Source organism: Bombyx mori, chromosome 5 (assembly GCF_030269925.1).
Source record: "Bombyx mori chromosome 5, ASM3026992v2".
Classification (NCBI taxonomy): domain Eukaryota; kingdom Metazoa; phylum Arthropoda; class Insecta; order Lepidoptera; family Bombycidae; genus Bombyx; species Bombyx mori.
In genome coordinates, this window is record NC_085111.1 from 1,386,436 (window position 1) to 1,398,469 (window position 12,034).

Genomic DNA, 12,034 nt, shown 5'->3' on the forward strand with positions numbered 1-12,034 from the left:
CACAGACACCGAGCACACACACGCGCGCACACACTGCACACACACGCACACACAAATTAAAAAACTTTGTACTACAAGTAACAAAGCTGAGCACGGTTTGTGTTCAACATGACGCGGCCGGAGACAATTAATCGACTTTAAAAATGTTGATCCCGTTGGCCCATACATTTGTGATACTCATCTTTACGACACCGATGCTTAATGAAATCCAAATGAGAATTTTCCGCATATCTTTAAATTTATTTTCAAATTACAACTGAAAAGGAAACAATTGTGTATCTTCAAAATAAAAAATAACGTAATAAAAGATTAAAACTAGAACATTGGATATATGTAACTGAGCTAGATTATGTTTAATCTTAGGAACAATTATTCGTCTCTATTATTAAATTTATACTTAAGACTATATTTAAACATATATATTTTATCGTACAAAAATGGCGGTAGTTTACAAAAACTAATATTTATATTTGGAATAGTACTAGAATAGAAACTAGCGACATCTTGTAGTGGATGCCCCTAAGCTTACATGTCGTTAAAATTAAGGCATTTAACTATTGTATTAAGTAAACACAGAAAAAAATAAATCATACAAGTCTTTATTTGTTATAGACAAATTGATTAAATTTTATCAATTTGTGAATTTTGAAAATTCACTAAAGTATAAGATACGTAATATGTTACTGCCATCTACAGGAGCAATGAGAAACTAATCGAAGCGAAGCCATCTAGCGGCCCACACCCGTAAACATTTTTGTTGAGTGCTTGGGTTGCTTATCTGTAACTAATTTATGTGTATTATCTATGGACCTTTACCCTTTACCCAAATAAGGGTCCAAATCTCATAAACAGTACTAATATTAAATAATTAATTAAGTATAAGTAACCTTTTTAATGTTAAGCTACAACTTACTAACAAACATTGTGTTTATCAATCGAGAGTGAGATTTGGATTAAATGGCTTTATTATTATTATTTATTATTTATCTATGGACTGGAGTACTTCGCGTCCAGTCACCGACCAGTGGTGCTCCAGTGCGCAGGCGCGGTGGTGGCGGCGCGCGGGCGGGTGGCGCGGCGCCCCGCAGCCGCCGACAGAGGGCCAGCTCGGCGCCGATCGCACTCAACGTCGCTTCCATTCTCTGCGGTGACGTTCCTTCGGCTCTAAAAGGTTCAATTACTGAATTATGTATTACCAGTGGTCCCCCAGTAGTCGAAATTCAACTATAATTAATCGAAATTATAAGCTTGAACATTATTATTGTTCTATTGTCAAAGACCATTAAACTTCTATATAATCACAGATATCGCCAAGACTACACTATAGACAAATAATATTAAAGACAATCAACATTAATCTATTCTCAATTTGACAAGACTTTAAATAATAACAAAAGAGTATATATGCGTGTGTGTGTCAAATACATGGTAATAGTATTTTATATCCATAATTTCGAAAAAAATATTAGCATTCTGCACTCCTTCTCTATATTCTCTATAAGCGTGGAAAATTTCATACTCCTTCATCCGCGCAATTTTCGTAAAAAGGGGTACAAAGTATTTGCTTCACGTATTAATATATAGATTACTATATTATTCACACTGTACAATTTTACAAATGCCTGACACGACGGTACTAAAAACTCAAGATAATTGTGTTAAATATATAATAGTATAATATAAACTACCGGTCCAATCATTACCTAAGCTAAGAATGAACGCTTGTAGTGTAGTGTGTTCAAATTTGATGAGGCCGCATTGTAACGCGAAAGCGGTTTATTGAAATTTTTGTTACATTGCGTGCAATTGAAAAACGTTAATCAGATTTAGCTGTGGTCGTTTGCTTGGTAGAGTCTGGGCATTTTCATTGTGCCGACTATCGGCTGACTATGGAGGGGCACTCGCAGAACCCAGGTCAACGCTGCACCAATCAGCAGCGAGAGAGCTTTTTTTTTCCTACCTAATCTGATGGTCTTGAGAGATTATTTCAACATAACCTAACTAGTAGGTGAGCTCACGGGGCTCAAACCTGACGACGTTGCTAACACGAACCCTAGCAAGAGCAGTGCTTCGCAGAATCTACCACCAGATCGGAAACGCGACCCACTGAGAAGATCCGGCGAGAAACTCAGTGGGCTGTGTCTGAGGGTTAATTTACTCGCCTAGCCCTTCGTCCAATGCTTGAGGAACATAAAAGCACCGTTAGTGGATCGGAAGGATCCGAAATGACATTATCCAATTCCGTCAAGTGTGTTCGGGGTCCAGAGGTCAACTTTACTTACGGCTCATAAATAGGTTTCTCGCCTTCCGATAACTTCCTCCCTGAAAATTAAATTGATTACTTGTAGTCAATGCTGTGAGGTCGCAGCGACTTGTGTCGGTACATATTAATGAATGCCGAGTGTCGCGTACTCACTGACGTCACAAGTGGGCAGTTCCCCTTCGCTCACGGAGGAGGGGGTGGGGGGCGCGGCGCTCGACCCTCCCGGCCAGTTCTGCGGCGGCTCTTCACCCGGAGACAGCGTGAGACGAGAACTCTTGTCTGAAAGCAATATGTACTCATCGATGAACATTTACATTCAGAAATGGATAGTTCAAAGCAAGTGATTGATAGCTTTCCCCTTTTTCCCACAAGGCTAGTCGCGACGTCATTGCTTGCTTTACAGTCTACTGTTGTATAATCTGTGATCGGGGTCGCGTATGTTCATCTTCCTGAGACTGAATTAACTTTGTCTTAAAACTTAACTTGAAAGTCGTCATGCCCTAAAGCAGGGGTGGGCAAATACTTTAAAGCGCGGGCCAAAATGAAATTTTCAAAATGTCTCCCGGGCCGGAGGACTATACCGCATATGCTTTTTTACCGCATATGCTTTTTTAATGCTGATGTCAACAAAATCTCATAAAAGAGTTTAAAAAAATTTATGTGCGGAATTTTTCAACGGGCCGGATAAAATTAGCAAAAGGGCCGGATCCGGCCCGCGGGCCGGCTTTTGCCCACCCCTGCCCTAAAGGATATGACGTCCGGTGCATTCGTATCGAGCGATGCACCGGTGTTCGAATCCCGCAGGCGGGTACCAATTTTTCTAATGAAATACGTACTTATGAAATGTTCACGATTGACTTCCACGGTGAAGGAATAACATCGTGTAATAAAAATCAAACCCGCAAAATTATAATTTGCATAATTACTGGTGGTAGGACCTCTTGTGAGTCCGCGCGGGTGGGTACCACCACCCTGCCTGTTTTTGATGTGAGCAGTAATGCGTTTCGGTTTGAAGGGTGGGGCAGCCGTTGTAACTATACTGAGACCTTAGAACTCATATCTCAAGGTGGATGGCGCATTTACGTTGTAGTTGTCTATGGGCTCCAGTAACCACGTAACACCAGGTGGGCTGTGAGCTTGTCCACCCATCTAAGCAATAAAAAAAAAGTTACCGTCTCCCTCTGTGGGCAGGTCCGTGAGGTCGGATATCTCGCAGTCGGTGTCGTGGTCCACTGAGTAAGTGTGGTGCTTCGCTGAAGAGTGGTGCACGCTGTACGTGCGAGGACTCTCTCCTGGTGTCCGGAGACCAGCTCGTTCCTCTATGAGTTGCTTCTGGGGTGATGTTCCACCTGTACATTTTTTTAAAAATATTAATTGGGTTGTTTCATTTTATTTATTTAACCTAAAATAATTCGTAAATTTCTCGTCGATGATATGAAATATCAATTAATATTAAACTGATATCTAATTTAAGTATCATTTTCGGATATGCTTTCCAGTTTTAAATATTTTTTCAATAATACCCTGAAACCACAGTTTAAAGCTATTTCTATTGGATATCAAATGTTTATATCCCAAAAGCCTAGTCATTCCTACATCCGGTACGTGGCGTCCAATTTTTTTTTATTTTTATTTACTAACAATCACGCCACGTTAACTGGTCCCGTGCTAAGTTCGTAAAGAACTTGTGTTACAGGTACCAGATAACGGAAATAAATGTAAGATTTTTATTATACACATACATATATATATAATATACATCCATAACCCAGAAAAAGACATTTTATATCATACAAATATCTTCCCTTGGCGGGATTCGAACCCGCGACCCCCTTGTGTAGTGACCATGTCGCTTACCACTACAGCAGACGGCCGTTAATTTGTGAGTAGTTCTTATATTTTTTGAACGAACAAAAGCTTATGATTTCACTTATAGTTTCTTTCACTCACCAAATATCTCATCTCCTTTATTTTCTTGTGTTAGATTTCGCTTTCTCAGTACAATGTTAGGCGCAGCACCCTTGCTCCGATCGCGGCTACTGTCTCCATCGAGTGGACTTTCATTAGTATCTTTAATGTTATGATGAGCTTTTGGCAAACTTTTACGATTCGCACCAGCTTCATCCATGAGTGCATCGTCGCTTATAGAGTACGTGTTACCATCAAAACTAGTTTTCGTAATGTTGTCCTGGTCTTCACCTCCTTCTGCTTGTTGAAGACTATTTACTTCTGTATAATCCTCTGCTATTCTCTCTATCGCCGGTCTGTGCCCAGATGAGGTCGATGAGGTCAGTTGAGGTTGGACAGCGCCACGGTTGTCGAGAGAGCCACCAGCCCCCGCGACGGAACAGATCAGTCTCGGTATGTGCGAGTGACCGCGGCCGTTCTTGTTCGGTTTATCGCTGTTCGTATCTATGTACACGTTTTCATTTCGCGGAGTTGGGTCGGCGAGTCTGAAATTGCGCAACAGCTTTAATGCGTGACGTCATAGGATGGACCGGACGAGCCTCTAGACCGGGCGGCCGCTCGATCACAATATCCCTTATAACTTCACGTAATTGACAGGTCATTGTTAAACGTATTTACCGATCTTGACGATAAGGTTCATATTCAATTGTCTGCCCCTTTGATTGGTTCTCAATTTGATTATCTGTACAGGCCGGTGACGGTGATCGATCCTCTTTCTTAGTCGCCATGTTGACCTGCAACACGAGCAGTTAACAATAAACAAACTATTAATATAGGATTAAGTGCATTCAATGTCTAAGTTGCCAGTACCTTAAAGTACAATGTATTGACGAGCATATGAACACATATACACACATGCACACACACACACATGTACACAAACGCGCACTTAAACGCACACATACGTACACACACACGCACGTACACATGCACACGCACACGCGCACATTATACACAGCTAAAAAATTAACACTTATGTAGTCTTAAAGATGTACCGAGGATCTTACAGTGGGACTCACTGCGGATATCCTGACTCCGTCCAACTCAGTTTGCAGGTCTATTATCTTCTTCATCAGCTCTTGATTGAGTTTGTTCAGCGGCTGGAAAACAAAATTACAGTTTGGACTAATATCGTGGAATGCACTGAATATGTTTTAGGTCAACGACATGACGTGACGACGGTCTAGTTGAGTGCGGGACGGGGGAAGACACGGGTAAACTGCCCTCGTTTTTACGGACTACATCTCCTTCCTTATCATTCGCCTACTTTTAATCCTACCTGAAGTCGCAGGCAGGTAGGTACTAAGTTTTCTGACGAAATACGTACTCAACAAATGTTCAAGATTGACTTCCACAATGAAGACATAACATAGGGTAATAATAAACAAATGAGCAAAAAAATATTTGTTACTGGTGTTAGAACGTGTTGTGAGTCCGCACGGGTAGGTACCACCACCCTGCCTAGTTCTGTCATAAAGCAGTCATACGTTCCGATTTGAAAGGTGTGGCAACTATTGTACTGTAAAATCTGAGACCTGAGAACTCTGTCTCAAGATAGGTGGCGGTATTTACATTGCAGATGTCTATGGGCTATGTCTTCGGTAACCATCTAATACCAAACGGGCCGTGAGCTCGTTCACCCTTGAATGCAATGAACTACAAAAATATATCCTATTACCTTATCATCGACACTGTCATTACTCCTGTTCGCATCCACGTAGCCAGAGTCGTCTGCTCCCTCCCAGGGCTTTCCTTCGTCCTTGCCCGTCAGTTCGCAGGGTCCGGTGGGGGGTGACTGTGCTTCCAGCTGTAAAGTCGAAGGGAACCTCAGTGGGGTGGCTCTCAACTGACTTCGGTCTTCGTCTCTATCTCGCGTCCAGTAAGGCGCAGAGCTCATCATGCTGCAGCGTGTATTCAGAGTGCTTGCTGCTACACACCGTCCGGCTTCGGAAGGAACTCCATCTTTGAGCCCCCACTCGTGATGACGACCGCGCCATGCCTATCTAACGAGGCTTGCAGAGAGTACTCGCTTAGGTCAGAGGCGGATTATCCGTAAGGCAAACTAGGCACGGGTCTAGGGGCGTGTAGTTACAAGGGGCGCGCGAGCTCAGAATTTTTAAATAAATAAAGAAAATAACATATCGATGATTAAGAACTAAATGCTGATCTATAATCTAAATTTTCTGTCGTCCCTCTAGATTTTTTCACAATTACAACGTCATATTTCATTCGCGCATTTTTAGCGTAAATACAAGGGTCCTGATCTACTAAAGTCTAGGGTTTGTTGATACAATTGCAAAATAATTGCAAAAACAACTAGTTAACAATTATAGTATTATGATGGCCATTTATGGCCGGTACAGAAGCGCCGATAAAGTGATTGCCTAGGGCGCTCTGGACCTTTAATCCGTCACTGGCTTAGGTCCATGAGCAACTGTAACCACTCACTATAAAGGTACGCTCGTCTCCCTACACAAGGGTAATAATATAAAAAGATCAATCTTCTTCTGAGTTGAAATAATTTAAAAGATTTAAGGACTCCGTAGTCCGTCAGGTACTCACTGTCGATGGCGGGTCTGCAGGTTCGAGGATCAGGCGCGGAGATTGGAACCTATCGAGGGTTTGTTTTAACAACTCTTGTCTATTCTCCTGGAAAAGAAAATGGTATTCGTCAGAAACGGTTTCCCTTTGGTCTTGTTCTTATCTAGACAAAAAACCAATCACGCATGTAACACGCATGTTACGCAATGCAACTCAATCAAAATGAAGGGTCAACGCCCGGCGGAGTCGCACCACGTGACGAGCTACCGTTCAGAATACGAAAATTCTATAACTCTAACGTTTTGTGGTGAGCTCGTAAAAGTAACTTTTCTATTCTGTTCACTGGGCTTCGTGAGGTAGGGGCGGCGCCTCATCGTGCTGCGGGGTCTCAACGGTCCCCCCTCGGGACCTCACCGTGGAACTTTCACTAATCATTTTGTTACACACCTGCGTCCTGGAGGTAGGAACTGTTAGAATTGTACCACATGACACGAAATGTGTCTCGCTCTTGCAAATAAAAACCTAGATTGAAATCTCAGTCTTTTCATTCAAAACCCAGACGATATGCTCCAACAGGAACTCACATAGATGGTGGCCAGGTGGTCCTGTATGCAGTCGGCGAGCTGGCCGGCGCGGCGGGCGGCCCGCACGCGCGTCTCCAGCTCAGCGACCCTCCTCCTCTCTACCGACAGCTGCAGCGTCAGCTCGCCTGGGTAACCGAGCACATTGAGAGTTCCCTCAGACGCACTCACTCCTATTGACGGTTATAGCAAACCCACCTGTACGTCACTCGCGGCCGTATGCCCGCTCGCTATAGGTACATAGTTAGTATTTTTTTAAGGGATTTTATGACTTGGTGACTAAGACCTTTAAGTCAAGTCTTATTTTAATTTATATTTTTATGAAAAACTAGCTGGCCCGGCAGACTTCGTAGTGCCTCAATCGATAAATAAAAGACCTAAACTTATGTATAAAATAAACTTAAAACAAACAAAAGGAATCTGTCCGACGGGGAACACATCAAAGAGAAAACAAAATTGTTATTTTTATTTAATTCCGAGCATTTTCATATTTATCTACCTTTTAAACCTTCTCTAGCCTTCCACAAATAATTCAAGACAAAAATTAGCCAAATCGGTCCAGCCCTTCTCGAGTTTTAGCAAGACTAACAAACAGCAATTAATTTTGATATATATAGATAGATAGATAGATGACAAAACAGCTAACTGATCGTTCAAGTGGTCCTTCGACCGTTTCCTAACTAACCCCACCCGTTTTGGTACATGTGGTCAAAGTCTTCTTTATAACATATATGTATTATGTACAATGAAAGCTATGAAGTAAAAGCGTGACCGACGGCTGTGGGCCTCCGCGGCTCGGCAGGCGGCCTGCAGCAGGCGGGCGCCCTCCTCCCGCGCGCCCCGCCCCTCCGTCTCCAAGCTGCTGATGCGTATCGCGTAGTCTTCGCGTGCAGCGGATACTTCCTGCAAACGGAAACGTGTGCGAGGGATTTATAACAAACTAGCTTCTGCCCGCGACTCCGTCCACGTGAAATAGTTACTTTGACACAACACTAAATTTTACCCCCCACTTCATTTAGGAGCTATTTAAACCCCTATTTTGAAACATTCTTTATTGGTGCTCCACTTGTATTGCTCTTACCGTGATTATATATAGCCTATAGTCGTCCTCAATAAATGGGTTATCCAACACTGAAAGAGTTTTTCAAATCGGACCAGTAGTTTGTGAGATTAGCGCGCTCAAACTAACAAACTCTTCGGCTTTATAAAATTAAGTGTAGATAAACTCATGTTTTTTGTTGATGCGCGTAATAAAAAAAGCCTCTGCTTAATGATATTTCCGAAATCAGTTAAAAAGTAGGTTTAGTTAACATTAATAGAGAGCGAATAGTCTGTCAAGTTCCCGGCGGAGGGATCACGGAGGGAGCGGAGTTGCGGTGACCCCTAATAAGGTCGCGGCGGTCCCCTTGCGTCAAAACTGGCATACCTTATCCAAACGAACGATTCTCTGCTCTAGTTCTTCAATCAACGTCCGGCATCTATTGTCGTTGCACTGTTGTTCCGGACGGTCACTAGAATAAAACGTCAAGTTTAAAACGACTGTCGCTAAATCGATTTTATATATTCGGTTTTTTTCCTATAATTCACGTTAGGTTCACGGCTTAGCTGAACCGGAGCCCAGGGGCACGACAGCGTGACAGCACCGATCCCAATGAGGCAGAGTGATGGCGTTGGCAGTACCCTGGCACAGTACTCAGAGAATGCTGCTGCCCATCGTCCAACATTTTACACCACCCACGGTTTCTTTCCCTTACCTAAGCTGATGGCCTTGAGAGGCAATTTTAGCGGAACCCTAACAAGTAGGTGAGCTCACGGGGCTCAAATCTGACGACGTTGCTAACACTGACCTTAGCAAGAGCCGTGCTTCGCAGAATCTACTACCGGATCAGAAACGCGACCCACTGAGAAGATCCGGCGAGAAACTCAGTGAGCTGTGTCTGAGGGTAAGGTTTGTGAAGGTAATTACTGTTAAATAATGAAATAAACATTACACTTTTTCCGGTACCTCATCTTCGGTATCCACAGTGCTGTTGGAATGGGCTGACTCACTAGAAAAAAAATTAAACAATAATAAGCTCATCTGCTTAATTAACTGCTAATGAGATACCTAAAAACTTTGATTACATTTTTTTTGTTCATTATCTGTATCCACTAAGCACCATTTGGGATTGCTAGGTCTAACTTTATTGTTTAAAAAAAAAATACAAGCAGAGCAAACAGTACAGGAAGCTACTAGGGATGATTGAAAGGTGGAGTCTCATTGTCACATCGTAGACGGTACTACATAAGTGGCAGCAACCTCTTGATATTACATGAGCGACTAAAATAAATAATTTTCAACTTTATAACTTGAATGAAACGTAACTTTCATGCTAAATAGTGTCCATTAATTACTTACTTCGGTGTATTTATACATGATACGGCAGCAGATTTTAAATTTGTATCACTTATCTTTAGACACAAAGCACTAGTTGATGCATTTCTGAAAAAAAACCATTTCTGTTACTGACAAAATATAGCATTTCTACCATTACGTTCCATTTTTCTAATATGGTGTCCAATGTGTTCAAGATTCACTACCATGTCGAAGAAGTAATATTGTGTAGTTTATTTAAAACCACAACAATTCATAAATACTGATTAAATTATGTACTCACATCTGCCGTTAACACTAATGTTTCTGGTAATGTTAATAAAAATTTCTGGTATAAAGGGTTATACAATTCATTTAAGACATCAACCCCATGGCTCCCATTGTGGGGTAGATTTAACTTCTTACTGGCGGAAGGACGTATTGTGAGTTCCCACAGGGAGGTCCCACCACCATGTCTCTTTTTGCCATGAAGCAGTAATGCGTTTCAGTTTGAAGGGCAGGGCAGCCGTTGTACTGTTAAAAGTGAGACCTTAGAACTCATGTCTCATGGTGGGTGGCGGCGTTTACGTTGTAGATGTCTATGGGCTCCAACTTAACACTAGGTGGGCCGTGAGCTCTTCCCAAAAATAAAAATAAAACATTCTGATGTTTATCGGCTCCAGTAGCCACTTAATGTGTAGTATGCCATAGCACATCTTTCAATCTGCAACAATAGAAACATGATGTTTACAGTTAAACAACTCACTTCAAAGAATTAGTAGGAATCACAGAACATCTTGTACAGCGAGCTTGTAGCGGACTTCTCTTAGTAAACTGTTTAGCTGAACACAGCCTCATGTTTAAAAGGCGAACCCTTTCACACAATCTGGTATTTTCTCTTTTTAACTCAACGATTCTGGAATAATTATTCCATTAGTGATGTAATAAAACACTCATTAATTCCCAGCAGTTCTGCAGAGCCATTTTATCATTTCAATATCACACAGTGCAACATTGCTTGGCTAAAGAATAAAAAGTAGTAAGGGAAATTATTTTAAAATTAATATCTAACAATTAATACTTCTTTTAATAAATTATGTACAAACATTTTCCTATAGTTTAATAAATTCATAAACAAAACTGAATAAATAATAGAGAAAAGTATTATATTATAATTTTTGAACCTCATACTGTTAATGTGCTCATTCCTTCTTAGTTCTATATTATTATTGGGCTCTAATAACATTTTCTTAAATGAACATTACTAACAGTTCCTTCTGCTCGTTGACCATCACTTTAACAGACCGACAACAATCATTTTGTTCCTTGCCATATATATTTTTTCGAGCTGTTGACAGCCTTTGAACTTTTGTGTTCAATATTTTGATGGTGTCCCGCTGTTCATTGACAGTTTTCTTCAAGCTCATGTTATTGTCGACAAGGGCAAAGTAAAGATCTTCCAACTCTCGCTTACTTAACTTTGTCGGGCATGTTCTGTAGAGTTCTATTCGGAAATGTAATTTACATTTTAGTATTTGTTTTTCTATGACCAACTTGAAAATAATGGAACTTTACAACTTCAACTTTACTTTTAAGATAGCACTAATATTAAAGTTAGGTTGTTGCTATAAACCACTACAAAGTAGCTCAATAAAAATGAAAATCCCTAATTAAAATATGTTTGATCAAGATAACAAATTTAATTATTACCTCACAAATTGAATCAATCCCAGAAAAAAAAAATTCTGATCATTATAATTTCTTGGTCATAATAAATATGTACCTCTCTCAGATCTCGAAGTGTGAGTTTTACAAACGATATCTCGTCCATTTTGCTCTGTATTATTACAATTCATCGTTTAAACGAAAAATTATTCTTCGATCGAACAAAATTTAGATCATTCTTGTGAAATTATTTGCAGTCATTTAAATGACACATTCCGACAAACGGATTATGGGATTAGACAAAGCATTATTGGCTATTTAACTGAATTTTAAATTCTCCATCGTATAATATAGGTACTTTAAAACAATATACAGATAACAATTCGCATTTCATTATGACAACATTAATAAGCAACCACTATCAACCCGATTATCTACAAAATTGCCGCCATGGTAACCGTGGAAATTCCAATAAACAACATTTACCAGATTGACAGGCAAAATGTATCCTTCGTCCATACACTAAAGACTCACTTCTCTAGTATGCTCATAGACCTATATAGTAGGGACACGACATATTGTTCTATACGTACAATTGCTTATATAAATAGCACCCATTTTGAAGTCACAAGGAATGACGTTTGTAATTAATGAATAAATGTT

The 12,034-nt window shown here is 40.7% G+C and overlaps 1 protein-coding gene across 5 annotated transcripts; it reads right to left on the bottom strand.

The window, feature by feature from the left end:
• Window positions 1-219: 219 nt before the first annotated feature.
• On the bottom strand, window positions 220-11,999 carry LOC101745524 (uncharacterized). Of its 5 annotated transcripts, none has more exons than XM_038011193.2 (17): window positions 11,858-11,999; window positions 10,976-11,210; window positions 10,473-10,622; window positions 9,752-9,835; window positions 9,345-9,401; window positions 8,780-8,864; window positions 8,130-8,256; window positions 7,357-7,481; window positions 6,794-6,880; window positions 5,910-6,038; window positions 5,239-5,331; window positions 4,850-4,965; window positions 4,214-4,716; window positions 3,436-3,612; window positions 2,417-2,542; window positions 2,283-2,322; window positions 220-1,164 (listed from the first exon to the last, which is right to left on the bottom strand). In XM_038011193.2, the coding sequence occupies exons 2-17, from the start codon at window positions 11,131-11,133 to the stop codon at window positions 984-986; spliced, it is 2,238 nt and encodes a 745-aa protein (XP_037867121.1). In that variant the 5' UTR covers window positions 11,134-11,210; window positions 11,858-11,999; the 3' UTR covers window positions 220-983. The 5 variants fall into 5 exon arrangements, with proteins under 5 accessions (XP_037867121.1, XP_062524511.1, XP_037867119.1 ...); XM_062668527.1 differs by having other exon boundaries at window positions 5,251-5,331; window positions 11,490-11,957; XM_038011191.2 differs by having other exon boundaries at window positions 11,490-11,957.
• Window positions 12,000-12,034: the final 35 nt, after the last annotated feature.

Bases quoted from the DNA above. Each gene is read 5' to 3' on its own strand.
- LOC101745524 (XM_038011191.2), bottom strand. From the start codon at position 11,562: ATGAATTGTAATAATACAGAGCAAAATGGACGAGATATCGTTTGTAAA. The intron at 5,332-5,909 runs GTAATAGGATAT...TTTGTTTTCCAG, and splicing joins ATGACAGTGTCGATGATAAG to CCGCTGAACAAACTCAATCA. The intron at 2,543-3,435 runs GTAACTTTTTTT...TATTGCTTTCAG, and splicing joins CCTGCCCACAGAGGGAGACG to ACAAGAGTTCTCGTCTCACG.